Source organism: Epinephelus moara, chromosome 9, assembly GCF_006386435.1.
Source record: "Epinephelus moara isolate mb chromosome 9, YSFRI_EMoa_1.0, whole genome shotgun sequence".
In the NCBI taxonomy this organism is placed as follows: Eukaryota; Metazoa; Chordata; class Actinopteri; order Perciformes; family Serranidae; genus Epinephelus; species Epinephelus moara.
Genome location: NC_065514.1, coordinates 4,486,613 through 4,507,742, shown reverse-complemented (window position 1 = coordinate 4,507,742; position 21,130 = coordinate 4,486,613). Strand labels below are relative to the sequence as shown.

The following is a 21,130-nucleotide window of genomic DNA, read 5'->3' as shown; positions in this document are numbered from 1 at the left end:
AAGTCGCACAGGAGCAGCACACTGATGATGTCAGAGGGCTGTGATTGGTTGATTGCAATGTTCGTCCTTGAATGCGATGTGGGATGTTGAATAAGGATCATGTCATGCATGGTAAGTTATGCTGCACACCTAAATTGGTCCCGACCAGGTTATGTTCAGAGTTTCATCTTGAAATAGGCCAAAAAGGCTCCTTTGGAAATAGGGTCACTCAGTCAGTAGTCGATCTGTGAGTGATACAGGTGATTTGTCATAAATGCAAACTTTTTAGATCAGCAAAGCCACTGAATAAAGAGTTACAGTAAAGCGTATTGCATGTATCATCATATATAAATATCTTTAGCCACTGGAATCTATATTAGTGATGCAGAAAGTCTGTCTTATTCAATTTGCAAGGTTATTCTTGCTGAACTACTGAATGTGTGTAGTGTTCTCTGGTCCATCTGCCCACACTGGCTCTAAAAGAAGCCGTCTCATAAATCACATGTAGCATACATTAATAGTTCACTATATTATTAATCGGGAGGATGTTTACTTGCATATGAAATGCGGTATCATTCCTTTAAAGCACCGTAATGTCACCGCTTTGAGTCATGTTTTAATGCCTGGTCCTGATGTGTTGAAGTCTGTTTTACATCACTGTTATATTAAAGCAACATTGGTTAGAAAATTGATAAGCCTATTGGTATTTATCACAGATAATATTCAATTAATAACATTTATTTCACTTTGATTCGCCTTATTTGCAGCAACTGTGTTTTTTTATATTGTTTTATATATAGTTGGAAATAGGCTGCACACCATTGATCCATTTCAGGTGGTAGAAGAGTTTAATAACACACAAAATGCCGCCTTTATGGGAGTGCCCACAGAAGTAGAAAGCTTGAGTTAACGTAGCAAGTTGATAACGACCATAATGATGCCCGTTATCTGTGACTGGGGTTTTAGGATTTGTCGAGCCAGTCAAAACTGTTTCATAGCACAGCCCTCTGTTGTTTGCAGCAAAGTGTGTGTGAAGTGTAGATAGTGACGCAGTTAAGGAGTGTCTGGTCACACACCTGCACACACCTCACTGATAACAACACAAACGGCGGTCTCTTCTTTATGGCTGTTTTACTCAAACAGTAAAGATTGACAGTTGACTGTCTTTGTCTTCAGCTCCTCACAAGTTCTACATCGGTTTCCGGTATGTTCACCCGCTGACGGAGGAAGCCATTGAGGAGATGGAGAAAGACGGAGTGGAGAGAGCCGTGGCCTTCACGCAGTACCCTCAGTACAGCTGCTCCACCACAGGTGAAGGTCACACACAGCACAGACAGAGGAAACTAAATATTCAAACATCACATGTGCTGAATTTATTGAAAATAAAAGATAAAAGGAAAAATTATGAGATAAAAAAGACTGTTGTGGCTGTTGTGACCACACCCAGAGAGCTATCCACCCTGTTACCCTCTGATAAACACACTCACTCAGACACACACACTCAGAGTATCACTATGGGATCTTTCTTAATCCCCCCCATAAAAGCTGGGATGTCATTATAACCAGCTACTTGGCCACATTCATCAAAAAAACAGCAGATAATCAGGTACAAGTCGTCAAGTTAATGCTCATTTAAGTGAAGTTTTACCGTCCATATCAACCACTCTCTACATAATTTGTAGAAGATAAGTCTGCACATATTTTGATTCAGTTGCGAATGTCATTATGATTCATCACAGTTTTCCAGCCTGTTATTTTTGTTCTCACACATCAACACCTGATTGTGATCATCTCAACTTGTCCCAGCCTGTAAACACTTGGATGCTTTTCCTTTTCCCGCCCATTGTAGATTAGTGCTCTGATTACTCACTGTGAAGCCAAAATAAAAATATGATTGCTCAGTCAGGCAACGCTGCTCTGAGGATATTTCCAGAGTCCTCAGTGCCTTTTCTGAACATCTGGATGAACAAATGTAACCTACGCACCACGACAAAAAACGATTTTAACCTGTTTCCGAAGAAGTTTATCTGTTTCCTATCCAGATAGCCACTGGCTGCCATCTTAGTTTGGATTAGGACACAGAGTCGCACCTTGGGAAATGTGTTAGAAATCTGTTATGTCGTGCAGCTGCCAATTTATTTTTTACAACTCGATCGGTAGAAGAGTCTGTGAGGACTCTGGGAAAGTGTTGTGTAATGATCTTCTGGGTCTTGCAGTTAAAGGGACAGTTCACCCCAAAATCATAAAAACATATCCTCTTACCTGTAGTGCTGTTTATCAGTCTGGATAGTTTTGGTGTGAGTTGCAGAGTGTTGCAGATATCAGCTGTAGAGATGTCTGCCTTCTCTCAGCTTGTGGTGCTCAAAGCGCACAGACCTTGTTGTGAGCAGTTTAATGTAGGAATATGTTCTTTCTTAAGAACTACACCTGCCAACCGAATCACCAGGCAGAAGGAACCCAGCTGACCACCAACGTCGTTAGATGTTGATATTTGGCTGAATGCAGGCTATAATGTCCGGTGACGTCACAGTGCAGGAGGAAGTGTGCATCCACTGCTAGCTCACCTAGCACCACTGAGCTAGCTAAGGTTACAGCTCAGCCGAGGAGGACGCCATTAATGTTCACATCTCACGCTGTCATGAGCACGAGCCTCTCGTCCATGAGTAGATGCATGATTCCCTCTGGGGGCTGATACAGATGGCAGGTGTAGTTCGATAGTCCCTACATGAAGCTGCTCACAACAAGGTCTGTGGATTATCTTGAGTAACCAGGTCATGATTTCTGGAGAGAGACGTTGATGTTGAGTTTTTCAAATGTATTTTGAAAGCCAATCTAGTTCCATTATTTCAGTGACAAGGCAGACATCTCTACAGCCGATATCTCCAACACTGCAACTCACACCAAAACAATCTAGACTGATAAACAGCACTACAGGTGAGAGGAGAAATGTGTATTTTGGGGGTGAACTGTCTCTTTAAGCTCTGCAGTGTTTTAAAGCTCTGTCTTACAAGTCTAAAAGACAGAAGAAATATATTTTCTTCTCTTCTATTTTTGATCTTTGAAAAGAAAACAGCTCAGAACATGTATAATATTAATGTCCTTGTTTGTTTGTGTCATCAGGCAGCAGTCTGAACGCAATCTACCGTTACTACAGCAACAGAGGCGACAGGTCAAAAATGCGCTGGAGTGTCATCGACCGTTGGCCCACACACCCTCTGCTGGTGGAGGTACGACACACACACACACACGTACACGTACACACTGTAAAATAAGAGTTCCTGTCAGACCCCTCCTCCTCTCAGAGAGGACAAACACAACAAATGTTGGAAAATTAATTGACAAGGGCAAGAGGTTGTCATAGCAACTAATGAGCTGAAAGCAAAGTGGCCCTGCTTGGTAATCGTAGCAACTCACAAGCCTGGCTGTATTTTTAGATCTCAGCATGGAGCTTTCATGGTGCGAAGCAGCTATTAGTCAGGAACTTTTTATATCCACGAGGAAAATTATAGTTTCAGCATTTTAGTAAAACAGAAAAAAACATGAAATACAACTAATGTTCAGTGTATGTGTGTGTGTGTGTGTGTGTGTGTGTGTGTGCAGTGTTTTGCAGAACACATCAGTAACGAGCTGCTGAAGTTCCCTGAAGAAAAGAGAGACGACGTTGTCATTCTGTTCTCGGCACACTCGCTCCCCATGGCTGTAAGTACTTGTGCTGATGCTACTTCCTGCTGATCCTGATAGATGCTGATAGAGCTATTGATTCACCTCCTACTAATACAACCAGGAGCAGTCACACTGTTACCAGCCTCCGTCTCTCAATCACTATCGTAGATGGATAGATAGAAGATATACGTTTCTTCCCTGTTCCAAAACCCAAATCAAACCCTGGAAAGTGTAGGGTTAGCTAGCTAGCTCCTGAAGATATAGCCTACTCAATGTATACACATGCTGCTTTTGCTTGTTAATGATTATAACAGTGGAACAAAGGCCGACCCTGCTGTACAGGAACCAGTGAAGGGAAGCAGGGAAACTTTGTGATATTCAACCAGCTGTGTGTCATCTGTCGTCTATTAGACCCTTGGGTGATGAGTTTTTAAAAAGGTTTCCAAAATAACGTTGTTTTCTTCCAACCATTAAGTGGTTACATACATTTTCTTTGGGAGCCTTAGTTAAATAAAAACAGCAGGTATAAATGAACTTAATGAATAAATCAGAAGGGGAGAGGAACCAGTGTGTGCTCCCAGTCAGCCACGCCCTCTCCTGGTACTCCTCCTATTATAGGTCAGCACCTGTGGAGGGCACATACTCATACAAACATATAAACAAAACTATTATTAAGTGCCAAGTGAACAGAAAATCAGTAAAAGGCTCCTACATGACTTCCCCTGGAGATCCCTGCCTGTCCAGGTGCTGGCAGCGTCACGGGGGTGAAGCCAAACACTGTCACCTGCACACACTGCGATGCCTGCTGTTGCAGCCGCGTCTCTTCCCTCTGTTACTTCTACTTGTCAGACTAATACTGATACTGTCTGTGAGTACTATTGACAGTGTTACTCCTGTGTGCCGTTCGCAGGTTGTAAACAGAGGTGACCCATATCCTCAGGAAGTGGGAGCCACAGTTCAGAGAGTCATGGAGAGACTGGGACACTGTAACCCCTACAGACTAGTGTGGCAGTCCAGGGTGAGTACGCACACACACTCACACACACAGAAGACAAACTGTGAACTGATACATCAGTGTTATAAATAAAGCAGTGGTACCATCTAGTGGTGGGTTGCTACAACTGAATAGCAGTGGCTCAGACAACCAACAGCCAGCAAGCAATAGTCGTGATTTAAACGTATTGGCTATATTTAGCTCTGATTTAGTCTAGCTACATGTAACCCAAATCTAGCCGATTTAATTTTGAAATTGATTAAATGTAATTTTCACCATTGCAGATGGTGTGCGGTATGATATTCAATCACGTATGGAGAGTCAACAGTAATTAAAATATGTTTATCTCCATTTTCTGGACATGGTCTCTACATAGCCGTATAATTGATGATGTCTACACTTTGGCTATGGTTAGACGTCTACCAAATTCAGCTGTGATTTAGCCTAGACGTCAGGTCTTCATGTAGACGGCTATTAGACGTTTTTTAAACCAAAAAATGCTTGCTGGGGTAAGTGAGGGAGAAGCCTATCCCAGCTGACACTGGGCGAGAGGCAGGGTTCACCCTGGACAGGTCACCAGACTATCACAGGGCTGACACATAGAGACAGACAACCATTCACACTCACATTCACACCTACGGACAATTTAGAGTCACCAATTAACCTGCATGTCTTTGGACTGTGGGAGGAAGCTGGAGCACCTGGAGGAAACCCAAGCTGACACGTTCAGACGTTCAAACCCAGGGTGGTTAATATTCATAAACTCATGCTGTGGATCACTGCAGGATTTGTTTATCACTCCGGAGCTCTTTCTAATGCTATCTATCACTAGTTTTCTTTTCTCTTTTTCCAAAATATCCACAATGTTTGTAACTATATAGCTACAAATATGTATAACCACACACTGTACAGTTTCCTATTTGTCAGCTGTAACAGAATGTGTAATTTCTGTGGCTGCCACAAGGTGGAGCCACTCGTCCATCTAATACTTCAGCTAGGAAACCTCAAAGCTCTCAGTCTGCTGGTCTGAGTGGCTCAAAAAGTCACATATCATGCATTGTTGGAGCAGCCAATTAGCTGTTCACAGTATAGGGTGGATGGGAAGTGTTGCTGGGTACCTGTTCAACATATCAGACATGTGGGAATACTCGGACTGCTCTAAATATAACACAGGATACAATGTTATTAGCACAAGCCTATGGCATTTTACATTGTATAAATTAGCCTAGCAGCTAGCAGAGATTTCCTCTGCTCATATGAAGCCAGGATAAATCACACACAAGACTTGACATGCTATTTTTGTGGAGGCTTTATTGTCTTCACAATTTATTGTTTCTTATCTGTGAAATTAAAGTAAATCAAAGCTTTGTTTCCACTGAGGGAAATGGTTTCAGCTTACAGAGACAGACAGGAGGCTTGCGTCGCCACGATGCGTAGTTACATTTCTGGGGAGGTGCACGTCAGGCTATGGTGCAGGGTACACGTATGGTATGACAACAATGTAATTCAAAAGTATAAACCCTGCCTAAGAGTCTCTAGTCCCTCTAGTGCCCCCTGGAGGCTGCAGTGTCCATTACAACCACAATATGAAAGTATTGGACAGAACAGCATACTGGTGATTTGATTGCTCCCAGAGCATTAGCAGCTTTCGTGGGGCTACAGTTGTGAAGTTTGTCCTAAAGGTGGCGTTAGAGGGAAGGTCACAAGGACACTCCGGGGACCATTTGGTCTGTATCAAAGCGCTGGACCAGGTGGAAGATCTGCCATGTTCTGGTGACACAAAAACAGCATCGTAAATCTCCTCCTCAGTGGAATTAAATTGTTCTCATGTCTTGTGTCTGGTCGTTCAGGTGGGGCCCATGCCGTGGCTCGGCCCACAGACAGACGAAGTGATTAAAGGTCTGTGCGAAAGAGGGAAGAAGAACATCCTGCTGGTGCCTATCGCCTTCACCTCCGACCACATAGAGACTTTACATGAGCTGGACATCGAGTATGGGCAGGTGCTCGGGGAGGAGGTAAGGACAAGATAAACTCGATGTTTACTTTCCCAGCAGCTCCAGTGCTGTTGAGTCAGCTGCACGCTTTAGTGTGCACAGCAGTAATACTTTAGCAATGGGGAAGATTAAACAGTTAGTGAGAGGTATTTTGTGAAAACAAAGTCTGTTGGTTTCTTTAATTGAAAAGGTTGTTGTTCAGCAGCGGACACCCAAAACTCGTTAAGAGTTAGAGAGACCTTGAATGCACCAGCAGCGAGATTTTTAAATAACAGTCCTTGTTTGTTTTCAAACATGTTGCCACATGATGATGGTGACTAAGAACTAAAGTGACTGTGGTGGATTACCTGATGTGTGTGCAGCAACTTAAAGTCTCTGCAGGTTAATTATCGCAGAAATGACCTGAAATTAACGACAGGAGAGCAGCTGCGTGTTCATTTGTGTTGAGATCAATTAATGATGGTTTAACTTGAGACTTGGTGTATAGTTTAAAGGGATACCTTACCCATAAAATGACAATTTGACTATCAATTCATCACCCTGTGTTACTTTGAATTCTAGAAGAAAATTAGTTTTTTCTTGCATTCCTCCTCAGTGAACAGAGAATCTAAAAAAAGGCAAATATACCTAGTGAATTGTAATGACAGCAAAACTATATCAAAACGCCCAGTAATTTAAGTCTCATTTATCCAGTTGTATGCTCAGTGCTTCCCAAAGACAGCCCTTTCTGACGAGGGACTGAACTGAAGCTCCCTTCAAAGCCAGACTCCATTGATAAAAGCAGTAATTTTACTGCACTGAACACTGGAGCTGCTGGTCTACTGCTGCCTCCATCATTAGTTAGTTTGTCTTATTGTGTAACTTTGGTGTTTTGTAATTTTACTGCACTGAACACTGGAGCTGCTGGTCTACTGCTGCCTCCATCATTAGTTAGTTTGTGTAACTAATGATGTTTTAAAGGGTTAGTTTGGATTCACCGAAGTCACACAATAACACAGACAAAGTAAGTGATGGAGGCAGCGATAGATCGACAGCTCAATGTGCTCAGTGCAGTAAAATTGCTGTTTTTGTCAGTGGAGTCTGGCTTAAAGAGAGCGCAGACAAGTTTCACTTTTAGCACAGTAGAGCTGTCTGTTTGTGAAGTACTGAGCATACGACTGGATAAATGAGACTTGGATTATACAGCAGGAGTTGTGTTATAGTTTGTTAACAGATATTTTGATATAGTGTTGCTGTTAAATGAATGAATGCTTGGATTTTTGGAACCTGCATGAGAAAAACAAAGTGTTCTTCATGGCTTCAAAGTGGTCATTCTGCAGGTAAAGTGTAGGAAAAGTGTATTTATCAGCTGCAGCTGTGTGTCCTGTGTGTGTGTGTGTGTGTGTCTCTGTGTANATAAGTTAGGAAAAGTGTATTTATCAGCTGCAGCTGTGTGTCCTGTGTGTGTGTGTGTGTGTGTGTCTCTGTGTAAAGGCACCAGTGAGGTGACCACTAATCAATGTGACTGGTGCCACAAAGACACACACACGCTGTTTGTGCTTCTACACCTCATAAATATTCCTAATTCATTCCCAAGCCTTAGCCTTAATCTAAAAAAAAAAAACATGTCCTCACTTGTCCAGTTTTGAGAACCCTAATATAATTCCTTAACCCTAATCTAAAAAGTCTCCCAAAATGTCCTGCCATCTCAGAATGTCCTCACTATACAAACATGTCCTCATCCGAGAGGTTGAAACCTCAAAATGTCCCTCACAAAGATAGAGGCACCAGGCAACACACACAATGTTAATGTTAAACTTCCTTTGGCAATATATTTCCAACATGAACATTTACTCGGGGGGTTTTCACATCTAGCCTGTTTGATTTGGTGTGTTTGGATGTTTGGTTTCGATAATGTGAACATGTGTGACAACCAGTCTTCCTTTCTGTCTTCAGTGTGGTGTGGAGAACATCAAGAGAGCAGAGTCGTTAAATGGGAACCCTCTCTTTATGAAGGTATGTGTCACACACACACACACACACACACACGCACAGAGCTGATTCATCTCTATTTCCACAGATTCATAAAGTCTTTAAAGGCGTCGAATTCATTAATCTAAAATAAGGCCTTAATGAAAATGCTTAGACATGCGAAGCAGGAGAAGGTTTTTTTTTTCTGACGTCACATTGTAAAATCTCAAAAACATCTATTAATCTTAAATCAGTGGTTCCCATCCGGTCCAGCCACATGGTCCACATTTCTCCTTACTCATTAGTTCGAAGTCCCACAGTTTAATACTTTCACTCATATTTGTGTTTGGCCATGTTGTTGGGCTGGACCCTAACCCACCAGAAGTTGGTCGCAGGCCCATTCTGAATGGACCGTGAATGACTCGCAAACGTGTCACGTTTGTAAAGAAACACACTTTATTTTAAGTACAGTAAATTTCCAGCACAGAGCTTTTATTTTGAAGTGGTGTTTCCTGCTGTAGAGTGAGTGACAGCTACTTGACAGAGACAGGAAACTCGCTCGATGACATGGCCAAACACAAGTGTGACGCTGAATGCATTAAACTGTGTGACCTCAAGCTAATGCCGCGTCTTTAACCGCCTGGATAACCCAAGGTCTGGCGCTGGGTGCTACTCTTGTGCCTTTTCTGTGCCAGCTTTCAAGTGTGCAGCGGCAGGTTGCGTCTGAGGTTGCTAAGCAACCTTAATAAGCATCATATAGCCTATTTACCTGAAATCTTCTTCCAGGAGCTGTTTATAAGTGTGTAGGCCTATCGTCTGTGGGACAGATGTAAAGCTCTGGGTAGCCCTGCACTAACATGATCAACTTTTCTGTATTTATCAGACTGAATATTTACAGAAGATGGGAAAGATATCTGTCGGCTGTGATTGGTTGTTTCTCGTCACATGACATGCGGTGGGCGTTGCTGCATTCCAAAAGTTGAACTCGGTTTATCTCGCCCTGAAAAATGAGTGCCTGGGAATGCGTGTGCACCGTGACAGTCAGTACGTTTACATGGACAGTTTAATTCCACTTTTAATCAGAATGAAAGGCCATTCTGATTAAAAGTGGTCATGTAAACGGTCATTCCGATTGAAAAATTAAATCCGATTAAAGGGGGTGGTTTATTCCATTTGTCATTCCGAATGAAAGAATTTTGTGTGCATGTATACACTCTTTCCTCTTTAAGTTCATTCCGGTTTTTCTGCACATGCTCGTTTCCTTGCCCTTCTGGCGCGATGATGCACATGCTCGTTTCCTTGCCCTTCTGGCGCGATGATGTATATAGCGCACATAGCAACGGCCTGAGATAGAGCAGTCAGACTTGTTGCACTCACCGGTTTCCATTCGCCACAGCACGGTCCTCTACCTCCCTTCTTTGACCTTCTACCTCCCTTCTCCTCCTCAACNCGAATGATTTCATTCAGATTTATTTCATTCTGAATGAGAAGCCATCGTGTAAACGCACCCAATGTCGCTTTGGCGTTTTAGCCCACTTGCTGCACGTCTTCAGTGAAAACAAGTAATTTGAGGGCGCAAAAAAGGCGGCATGTGTACGGGCCCTAAAGAGAAATCTGGACCCCATGGTTAAATCAGTTGGGAACCACTGCACTAGACGACATGGTGAAGTGCAAAGTCAACAAAAAACTGGCTATTTGACCAAAATTTTGCGGCAACACTGAAATTGCATGAGGCAATGCACATGAGCCTTTGTGTTTTTTAAGCAAAATGTTTTTTAAACTTGGCATGATGGGAATCAAGGCAACACTATCCCACATGCAGAGTGAGAAACACAAAATTTCTACGTGAACCCACCATCGTTCACCAGGTATTTCCCTGCTCTGTTCTACCCTTGTCAAAAAACTCTTGGACGTCGGTTCATGTTTTTTTCTTTTTTCTTCAGTTTTTGTTAATGTAAAATTTGTCTTAAATCATAAAAATCTTAAATCTAATTTGCCTCAAGTTGTAGGAACCCTGATCAAGACTGATAGAGAAGTTCATTATCACATTACATAAATGGATGTAACACATTTTAAAAGCAGTTAAAGATGGAACATGTTCAGTGTTGATAAAGGAGCATGTCTGCATTTATATTCAAACAAGCACAGACTTAAAGCTTAAAGAAGGAGTAAATTAAAGAGGGCAAAATGTAGGAGTTAGGAACAATTAGGAACAAGGGGAGGTGATAAAGGACACAAATAAGAAAAGCAAACAATGAGAGATACAGATAAAAAGAAGGGAGAAATAAAAAATGGAGGGAAGACTGCAGGAAGGCAGGCAGGGCTCTAATAATAGAAGAGGAGACAGCAGCAGAAGATTCTGTGAAGTAAGTGAACTCCAGGCAGGAGAGGGTCAATAAATGGATTCCTTCCTTCCTTCCTTCCTTCCTTCCTTCCCTCCTTCCTTCTCTCATTTGCCTCCTTTCTTACTTCCATCCTTCTTCCCTTTCCCATCCCACCTCCCTCCTTGCCTTCATCCCCAACCCTGCAACCTTTCTCCCAACAGTCAACTCCTCCAGTGTGTGTGTGTGTGTGTGTGTGTGTGTGTGTGTGTGTGTGTGTGTGTGTGTAGGGTTTATTAAAGGAAGGGGGCAGATCAATGGGAACCTTTAGAGCTGACTACAGTAGAACTGAACCGCCCGGCTGGCTGGCTGGTCAAACCCGCCGCGCTCAGAGACCCCTCGCCAAGTCTCTGAGAGTGTGTGTGTGTGTGTGTGTGTGTGTGTGAGAGAGAGTGAGTGTATAAATCAATATCCAGAGGATGATTAGTTGGTAGTTACTGAAGGATGGTTTCCTCGGTGTGGTTTTAGTTTCTCAGTGAGCTGCATCAGTCTGCTGCCGTCTGCAAGCAGCAGCTGCTGGAAAATAAAGAAAAATACATTCATCAGAATTTTTGCCGCAGAGCCCGGCTGATGTCAGGGGCTTATTTCGTGATGGATCCTCGCTCAGGTTGCTGTCTTGTACAATCAGCTTACTTACTATATGACACTCCTCGTTTATACAACCTTAAGGCTCATTTACACTCCCTATCTACGAAAATAGATCAATCGTTCTAAACATCACTGACCTCGCACTTCCATGCGTCCTTTCTGATGGCAGAGATCCAGCCAATAGATGGCACTAGAGGGCAGACATTTCACACAGCAACAAACAAGACGACGATGGAGGAGGTCGGAATAACATACCTTTAAACAGATGTAGTGATGTAGATGGTAGTGGTTAAATCTTGCTTGAACTACGCTATATTGTTTCCATCCATTGCAATTGTTTAATTTAATTTGATTTAATTTAATTTAATTTTTATTTTATTTTATTATTTAATTTATTTTATTATATTTTATTTTATAGGGCTTAAATTAAATGATTAAAATAAAATAAATTTAAAAATCCATTGGTCAAATTTAAAACTGCAATAATTGTGTTTAAAGTGAGAAATAATTCAATTCCGGGCAATATTTGAAAAACTGTTTTATGACAGGGAGGTGGGTTATAATTTAAGAGAATTTAATTTAAAACTTGTGTCAAGTTGGGTTTAATTTACCTTTTACTTTTATTGGGTGGTAAACAGACTGGGGATAGTTGTATATTAGTTGTAAATAAATTTGGGAATTTGTTTAAATAATATATTTGTTAAAAGAAGAAACTTAAGAAAGGGGTAGTGACATATATTATGTCATATTATATTAACCTACTCCTTATCGATATAAACGGTGTGTCTAAATCTATATCTTGATTGAAAATATATTGATATATCGTACAGTCGTTAAATTGAAACACAACCACAAAGTTAACGAAGCTGAAGAAAGGAGTGTCTCTATTCGTTTCTGTTTCAATACTGACTGTATACCGTTCATCCTGTTCAGGCTCTGGCAGACCTGGTCCAGTCCCACCTGAAGTCCAACCAGCCCTGCTCCCGTCAGCTGACCCTCCGCTGCCCGCTGTGCACCAACCCCACCTGTGGAGAAACCAAGGCCTTCTTCGCCAGTCAGACGCTCTCGTAGAAACGCACACACACCCACACACTCTGGTGCCCTTCCTGCAGCAATGCTACCTGTGAAGAAACTTAAGGCCTTCTTTGATAAACAGAAGACTCACACGTTAACGCACACGTCTCTCCAGCCAGAGTGTTGGTTACATATTAAACAGGAAATGAAGACTTAGCCAAATGGTATCTGCAAATACGTGCTGACGTTTGTTTTATTGTACGAACAACACCAACATCTGCTCTTAACACTCACTTCAGATTACCAGAATATTCTTGATTCGGTCACATGTATTTGCAGTCACCATTTGGGGAACGTCTGCGCAGATAAAGGAACCGACGCTCTGCAGAACCTGCTAACATCACATCAACGCTACAGGAAAACGCCTTGCACTAGTTTGCTTTTGTTCATCACAGCTCCCTTGGTTACATTCCATTTGCTTAGCCCCTGCAAACCCCCACTAGAGACCCTGTTGCTCTTCTTGCCGGTGCTAAATGAATAACGACACCATACACAAGGGATCTGGTTGGCTGGCTGCTTCTCTCCCCCGGCGTCTTACCTGTTACATCACGCCACTGACCCACCAGCCAGTAACCCCACTCATCCTGCTGCAATCCTTGCAATGTGATTCTAGGAGGTTGGTGCTGCTTCAAAATGCTGCTGCCTGATAGGTGGATACCACTGAGCTTAAAGGTTGACTTTGATGTTTTCCAACCTGAACCCTATTTTATCATGTTTCCGCGTCTAAGTGACAAATGGGAGCAACAGTTTTATGAACCTGGTCCAGTCTTGAGGAGAGCACTGAAGCCGGCAGTGGTGAAAAGACGCAGCAATGTAATGTTAAAGGGCAATCCTGCATCGTCAAGTTTCATCCAAAAAAAAAAGTGCTTGTTTTTGCCACTGACAGGCTCAGATTGTTATTATAAGTGTCTGTGAATATTATGGAGGGGATCCCGACAGAGATAGACCTGTTTGTTAAAGAGTAAGATCCTTTTTGTTTCACCAAACGCTATCGCCAAACCCACCAAACTCCATTTAAATAAACAGGCATTTTATCATCATAAAAGACACTTAATTCAAAGTCAACAGAGAGAAAATAAAACTCTCAAAAACAGTCTTGGTTCATCTTACTGCTGTTCCAACAATCACCAACTCTGATCTGGTTGAAATAAACCCTTAATATACCCAGTTAAATGTGAAAACATGCTGCCTCTATACAGGCTAAAATTACTGTTTATTTAAATAGAGTCTGGTGGGATGGCGAGAATGATTTTGAGGCAGTTTCTGGTCAAACAAAAAGGATCTAAGGGTGCTTTCACACCTGCCCTGTTTGGTTTGGTTCAGTCAAACTCAATTTTTTTTTGCCCCCTAAGTGCGGTTCGTGCGCACTAGAACAACCGGACTGAGACCTTCTTGAAGAGGTGGTGTCGGTCTGGTTACAACCGAACTCTGGTGCTGTTCATTCTAACCTCGAACTGCAGTCACATTATTAATGTGCACCTCCTCTTGTACTGCCGTAATATGCACATTCGGCGCATCCAATGCATCAATTTGCGCATTCGGCAGTCCAATCACGCGCAGCTCCAACTGGAAAACAAACTATATGGCAGCGCTAAAATCAACCTGCGTAGTTGTCCCTCCATTGTGACATTAGAAAGTGTCACATTTATCTTGCAAGTGTACTCTTCTTCTGACCAATCAAGAGCAGCTTTCTCACACAAGGCATTTGATCTGGTCCTCTTGTAAATGCTGCCGTGAGAACACGAACCAACTCTAGGCAATTATACAACTTTGGAACAACATGAGTTCCTGATTCAGACCAAAGGAGACGACTCTAGGGCTGAGAGCAGCCTAAACACTTTAAGAAAAACGTCTATCTCTGTAGGGATCCTTTCATAAGTTGTCAGATTCTTACAATAACAATCTGATCCTGTCAGGGGCAAAAAGAAGCACTTTTGGTGGATGTAAAATTTTTTTTTTTTTTAAAAGATGGACAGGACAGGTAAGCGTGAAAGGGGGAGAGAGAGAGAGGGGATGACATGCAGCAAAGGGCCACAGGCTGGATTCGAACCCGGGCCACTGCGGCAACAGCCTTGTACATGGGGCGCCTGCTCTACCACTAAGCCACCAACGCCCCTTGGTGGATGTAAATTGATGGTGCATTACATTGCAGCCTGTTTGCCAGCTGCAGCCCTCCCGCTGAATACTGGACTGATTTCCCAAATTGGTCTCCATCAGTCACTTAGACACAAAAACATGGGACATAAAAAATACCCTTTAAGAATGAAAAAGAGCTCTTTAGAAGGAATTGTGCGGCTCCTTTAAGGATACAAGAGAGTTAACTGCGTGACGGAAAGATTAAGGTTGAACAAATCTGAATCCTGCATCTCCTCTGCGCCGACGCTGACCCTGTACAGAGCTATCTAAGAGTTTAGAAAAGGCGTTGCTTGATCTTTACAGCAAACCAGAGTGCAGCTGTAGTCCATCTAAGATAAGAAATAAGTTTCTGGTGTCGGGACTTCTCAGGGTGTCATGACATAATGTGTGGGGTATTGTCAGGTGGAGAAACATGTTGTTTCTGTACAAATCCATTAACATGTTTATTTTATACTCTTGTTTTTTGCTTTTTGTCTGCTGAAATATTGAGCGTTCTGAGCCTCTCGGCCTCCGCTGATAACAAATCAAAAACTGAAAAGGGAAAATTGAGGTGTTCTCCTCTGTCACAAAAAAAAACAGACTAACACAGTTCTTCATTCTGGGGTAGACTGGCTCAGTAAGTCACTATAAACGAGGCATGTTATGTTGTTGCAGTAAAATGAAGAGTGCAAGTTCTTGCTTAAGTTCATATACTTTAGAGATGTGCCATTGTGTGGCGGCTTCAGGAGAAGGAAGCTACCAGTAGGTCATTTTGATAGATTCGATATCCATCAGGATTTTACGGCGCTCTTGATGGGGAAGAACACACAGGAATAAATGCTGCTGGTTTTGAAATCCATCAATGTGAAATGATAGCGGTCCCCAGCTAGGCTGTTCTCATGAAAACAAAGCTTTGCATCAGCGTTCACAGCCTTACAATATGACGTTCTCCGGCAACACGTTCTCAACCCCAACTCGTCAAATACAGCAGCTTGGTCAGAGGTCCTACGCCTCAAAGTCTGACACTCTCGATACCCCTCTAGAGTCAGTTTTGGATGTGTCAATAACCTCTTGTTATATGCTACAGTGTACTTTCAAAACAAACGTCTGTGTTCACAGAAAATGTGGGTTTCGGCGACCACTTCAGGTGTAGGCAACCAAACTACCTGGTTAGGTTTTAAAAAAGATTATGGTTTGGGGTAGAACAAGTATATTTGGTGCGTAGCTTTACTTCTGTCCGTGAGGTAACAAATATGTCTGTCACGTGACACGAATGCAACGTTACTTTAACTACATTTTGTAGTTCTAAAACACTCAACACAGGCTGTATCCGTCTTTAAATTGTGTCAGTCGATTCAGATTTGGCCGCTGTATATGAATGTTCGATGATGGGGTTTTTTTTGAAGAAGAAGATATACTTGATTAATCCCTGAGGGGAAATTCAATTGTAATCAGACTTGACCCAACAATGGCATTCATGTAACATAGTAAATAAGCTAACAGTGCTAACAACAGATCGGAAATCTGCAACATACTTTATCATATTAAGTACCCGTGAGCTGTAAAGTCGCTACTTCCAAACAGAAAAGAGAAGATAAAGTTGTCCTGCAGCCTTACGGTAGAAAGTTTCTCCTCCTCTGTGCGCTGCAGCACGTCCGCAGCGGACTGTACCAAAGAGTAGGGTGAAAGTCAAAAGCACTCTCTCCGCAGCAAAATCTGGGGGCCAAAACATCCCCATAAGTACACAGCACAGCACACTGACTAGCAATTCGAATCTCCGACATTCAAGGTGCAGCCCTGAGCTCAACGTTGACTTTTGGTATTACAAACACAGGTCCCCTGGGTGAAAGTCCTGTCTTTGTTTGATCCATCTGCCACCCATGTGGACTTTCTCGCTTTGTATACTGAGTCATAGTCTTGAATGGTTTTAGCATGGAATTATCTGTAAGCCTGGTGTATTATACAGATGCTGGAAGAGTGTTCAAGGGTATCGTGGGCTGATGACCAAGCTGCCATATTTGGCGCCCTGGGGATGGACGCGGGTTGTCTCCAGTCAGTATGAAGTCAGTGTCTCAAATGTCAACAGATGCTTGTGGAAACGCCCACGCACAAGCTTGAGTTTTAGATGCTGTCTCTACAAATATGTCCAAAAAATGAAGGCTGCGTATTTGGACTTAAATCAATATCGAATCTGATGCGAGTGGGCGTTGTTGCTTTCCCATCAGCTGTCTTTAACTCCGGTGTTTTTGTTGCAGTTTCCTAAATCACATGCATGGATTTTGAAACCTGACAGCACTGAGTATCCTCAAATATTTTATTTTTCCTGCCAACTGCGCCGTGAAGCCGTCTGTAGTTTCCTCTTTCAATCATCTCGCCTATTAATTAAGTTGCCGAACGTCATTTTGAGCCTCTGGGCTAATTTTGTGCAAATACTACTGTTCATTACTAATACTGATCTAATGCTTTGATCCATCAGTGTAGACATAGATGTTTAATTTTGTAAGGTATTTAATAATGGAACAAAAATGGCCTCTTCTAATCGCTGTGAGCACACTGAGCCCAAACATTTTCAGTTTGAGGCGGCGAGACAAAATGCTTTTGTGTTCGTAACATTGTCAGTTTGGTGGGAGCAGAAGACGCTTTTGAGGGTCTGCAGGAAAAGCATTAAAAAAAACAACATAAAAATACAATCATGCTGGAATTTTTCTTTAATAGCAAGATGCAATATGTGTTCTGTAAAACAAATACCGTGTAGAGACGTAGCACAGATAAGTCAAAAATGACATGTAGGATTGTTTGAACATAGATTCACTTTGACTTCGGTCTGGCTGAACTTCAATGCAGTTTGTTTTCTCCATCCACGTACACCTCCCTGACCACAGTGCAGTAACTAATGTGAAAACCTGATGTAACGAGTCAGTAGATTGATTTTAAATGTGCTTTTTGCCGTCAGGTGCTACAGCTCCAGAAAATGTCTTGAAGTTCACAGGTTTGATCCCATCTGCTGATGAGACTCCCTGATAATGTGTAAATGTCAAAGTAAAATCTTACACTTGTTATGGGTAGTAACTTGACCTCTGACCCTGTTGTCCATCTACTGTTTTTGTCCTGGTATGCCATGATAATGTGCCTTTTACACTGGCGAACTAGAAATATTGAACTTGAGCTTTATGTTCATTTTTACATGTGCTTAACCAAAATGCTGATGGGAAAAATCCACCCTCGAATCTGAATTTTACATGTTCCTGCTGTGATCTCGGCCACTCTCTTGCCGTGTTGCAAACCAGAACAAAAGATCCTGAGCGATGTTTTATATTCCAAACCTCTGTAAATGAACTCTAAACTGTACAAGTTTAGCGAACAGCGAGCTAACTGGATAGAGGGCGAGCTAAGTGTTGGCGGACAGGTGGCAGTATTTCTGCAAAGCCTTCATCACTGGCAGAACATATAATAAAATATTCAATATTACAGGGGGACACTGCTACAAATGCATAATGAAGGGCTGACCCGAATGCTTTGAAGTGTCATCTGTTGCCATGGTAATTACCATCCAAATCAGCAATTGAATGGCTCATTTTTTTTGTTTGTTTTTTTCAACAGTTAACTGGTGGAAGAAACTGAAAAGAGGTGGCAAATGTCAGACACAGATGGAGTTAAACTGGCTGTCTAACAAGGAAAAGAAACAGTTGAGACAAAATGTGGATGGTAATCCGCAGTTGGCAACTGCAGCGATGCACTTGCTTTTCATCTAGTGATACGAAAAACTTGGTGAAAGTCCTACCAATGTTGGTCGAGTCTGGGTTGAGTGTGTACGAACGCCGCACTTGAGTCCCGTTCAAAGCTTTGAATATTCACAGGTTATCATTCCTAAAGCTTCAAAGCTCCAAATGTGATGTTCGAGATTGCACCCATAAAAAAGTAGCTTATAGACGACTTGTATGCCACGAGCACGGAGCTAACAATGATGGTAGCCATTTTGGAATAATGCACGAACATTCCCCTGTGGCATATTTCGCAGATGTCCCGTTCCTCCGAGGGCCCCATGAAGGTGCTTTGAAGTCAGTGGCTATACAGTGAAATTATAACTGTTACAGGACGCCATGTGGCCCAAAAAGATACTTTCCCATAGACTTACATTGGAAAAGAGACATCTGTAAGTCAATGGATAACAGACCCTGTGAATGACTCGTTTCACTATCGGGATTTGATCCATTTGGTCAGATAACTTTTTGAAAGTCCAAAAGAGCCGTAATATTATTATTTTTCTTATCCCATTCAAGTTAGCAGAGCACTAAACCAGAAGTTGGCCGCTTAACTCGCGAAAGTCTCCAGTGCGCCTGCTTCAGGGGTCCAACGATGCAAAAGTTCGAGGTAATTTAGTACCCAGGAAGTCAAACTCTTTAGCAACTTTAATGTGAATGAACAGGGCCCTGCCTCCTACGCTGTATCCAGCTCTCTTTATACATCCATGATGCATCCAGTTCTGCTGATGTGGCTCAACAAATCATAAGGTAGCCAACTAATGTGTGCATACAGTGCTCACTCACTAGCTAGTTAGCTCACTTACTCGTGCAGCCATTCTGAAGATGAAAGGTTTGTTTGAGATGAGCCAGACCGTGTCTTTGTTCGCTGTCTTGCTGAGCGCGTTGCATGATGGCTAGTCCGACTTGTTCTGGAGGCTCGACTGCGTGCGAATTTGTAAGTGGAGTTATGCCAACTCTGAGCTGGTCGACTTCAGACACTCTATCCCCAACTGACAAGCCACAACTCATCTCAAACAACCCTGTTGTGACAGAACATACAAGATGGCTGCCGACTTGTCGATAGTCAGGGCTCCAAGTTAGTTTTCAAAACCAAAAAAGCAGATGCTCAGACCTGTAATATGTCCTATTCTCCTGTTAGCTGCCTGAAGACATTTGAGACCTTTCTGAAGAGCTTGTCACACTCGGATCAGCCTTTCTCCAGTCACACGCCGGTGCTTTTTGGTATTGTTACCTTTGATTACCAAGGACAAGTCGCCACGTTGGAAGAGAGACGTTAAAATTCAGAAAGACTTGCACTTTTTTCTCTTAATGTGTAGCTTAATTAGATGTCTTACCAGCAATTCAAATTTCCAGCTTTATATTTCACTGAGTCACTCTTTAAACATGGTAACACGTTGTAACCATTGGTAACCACCAGCAACGCTCACATGAAATGTGCAGTTTTAGTTGGTACATTTTTCTGCTTCCACTTTTCAGCATCACTTGTGCTTTCAGTGCTCTTCCACAGGTTTGAAAGGGACGCGTTTGTTTTTGAGGAATACTTTACTTAGAGTTCTTTGTTTGATGCATAACTTGAGATATATTAAATTGTGTCATCAGCATAGTTTGGCTCAATTACTGGATGCCAGTGAGTTTAAGTGGCTGCTCACTTTAAAGCAAGTCCAATGTTTCCTTGTTAATGCAGAGCTGCTAGCTGATCCCACAGACACTGAGCTAAGCTAAGCTAATCTCGCTCTAATAAGATGCCTTCAAACTGCATATTGGTGTTAGAAAACAAAAGTTCCTCTAAAAACCAAACTGCCAATTGTAAAGAGTCCAACATGTGCACAAGTGGCAGAACGAGGTCACAGCAGGAAGTCATGCTAACGTCTGTGATGGGTGGGATTCTCCTCCAACAATATGTTTTCTCATTTATTTTTACTGATCCTCCGTGTGTCCGTTTGACAACTCTGTGTTGTTAAGAGTTCTGCGCTGTGTGTGTGTGTTTAGCTGGAAATGCATTATGCAGAGTTTGCGTTGTACATATAACAAAGACGCTACGGCTTCGCAGCAGCTCTAGCGTCCTTTTTTTAGTTGTTTGGAATTATTTATTTTTGTTTTTTTGATGTGTTCCAGACCACAAAAATCATCTTGTCTCCACTGTTTGAACATGTTTATTTTTTTTTATATTTGAGAGACATGGTATTAGCAGTGCGATTACACATAACAACGAGTCTTCCTTAAAATAAAATACAATTTCAAAAAAATAACAACTGGTGTCCTGTGTGTGGTTTCTTCATTCAAAGCCTCTGTGAACAAGGGAAGTAGGTTTGGGCTATCTTTGATGAAAGTTGATGATTGTGAGAGGAATACGGTGAATTATTTGGTCATCAATCCAAAATGGTGGCCATTAATCACACTGATTATTAATAATATTATTATTGTTATTATTAACAGAAAGGTGTTGATCTCTTAAGTCAAACAGACGTTACATTTCATTGGAATGAAAATTGGGTAGACAATATTTTAAATGTCTAAGATATTAGAATTTTACATTGTGTGAACATTAACATGATGACGTTTTGCTGAAGTTTGGTTTTCTTCATACCTTACGACTAATGCGGGATTTATACTTCTGCGTCGAATTGA

The 21,130-nt window shown here is 42.1% G+C and overlaps 1 protein-coding gene across 1 annotated transcript in view; it reads left to right on the top strand.

Annotated features, from left to right (window-relative positions):
* fech (ferrochelatase) overlaps nucleotides 1-20,754 on the top strand; it is a 30,665-nt gene extending 9,911 nt beyond the window's left edge. The window contains exons 5-11 of the mRNA XM_050053872.1: nucleotides 1,156-1,290; nucleotides 3,100-3,206; nucleotides 3,580-3,678; nucleotides 4,553-4,660; nucleotides 6,487-6,651; nucleotides 8,566-8,625; nucleotides 12,483-20,754. Of these exons, the coding sequence (XP_049909829.1) occupies nucleotides 1,156-1,290; nucleotides 3,100-3,206; nucleotides 3,580-3,678; nucleotides 4,553-4,660; nucleotides 6,487-6,651; nucleotides 8,566-8,625; nucleotides 12,483-12,620 (812 nt within the window). The 3' untranslated portion in view covers nucleotides 12,621-20,754. The remainder of the gene's footprint in view (nucleotides 1-1,155; nucleotides 1,291-3,099; nucleotides 3,207-3,579; nucleotides 3,679-4,552; nucleotides 4,661-6,486; nucleotides 6,652-8,565; nucleotides 8,626-12,482) is intronic.
* Nucleotides 20,755-21,130: the final 376 nt, after the last annotated feature.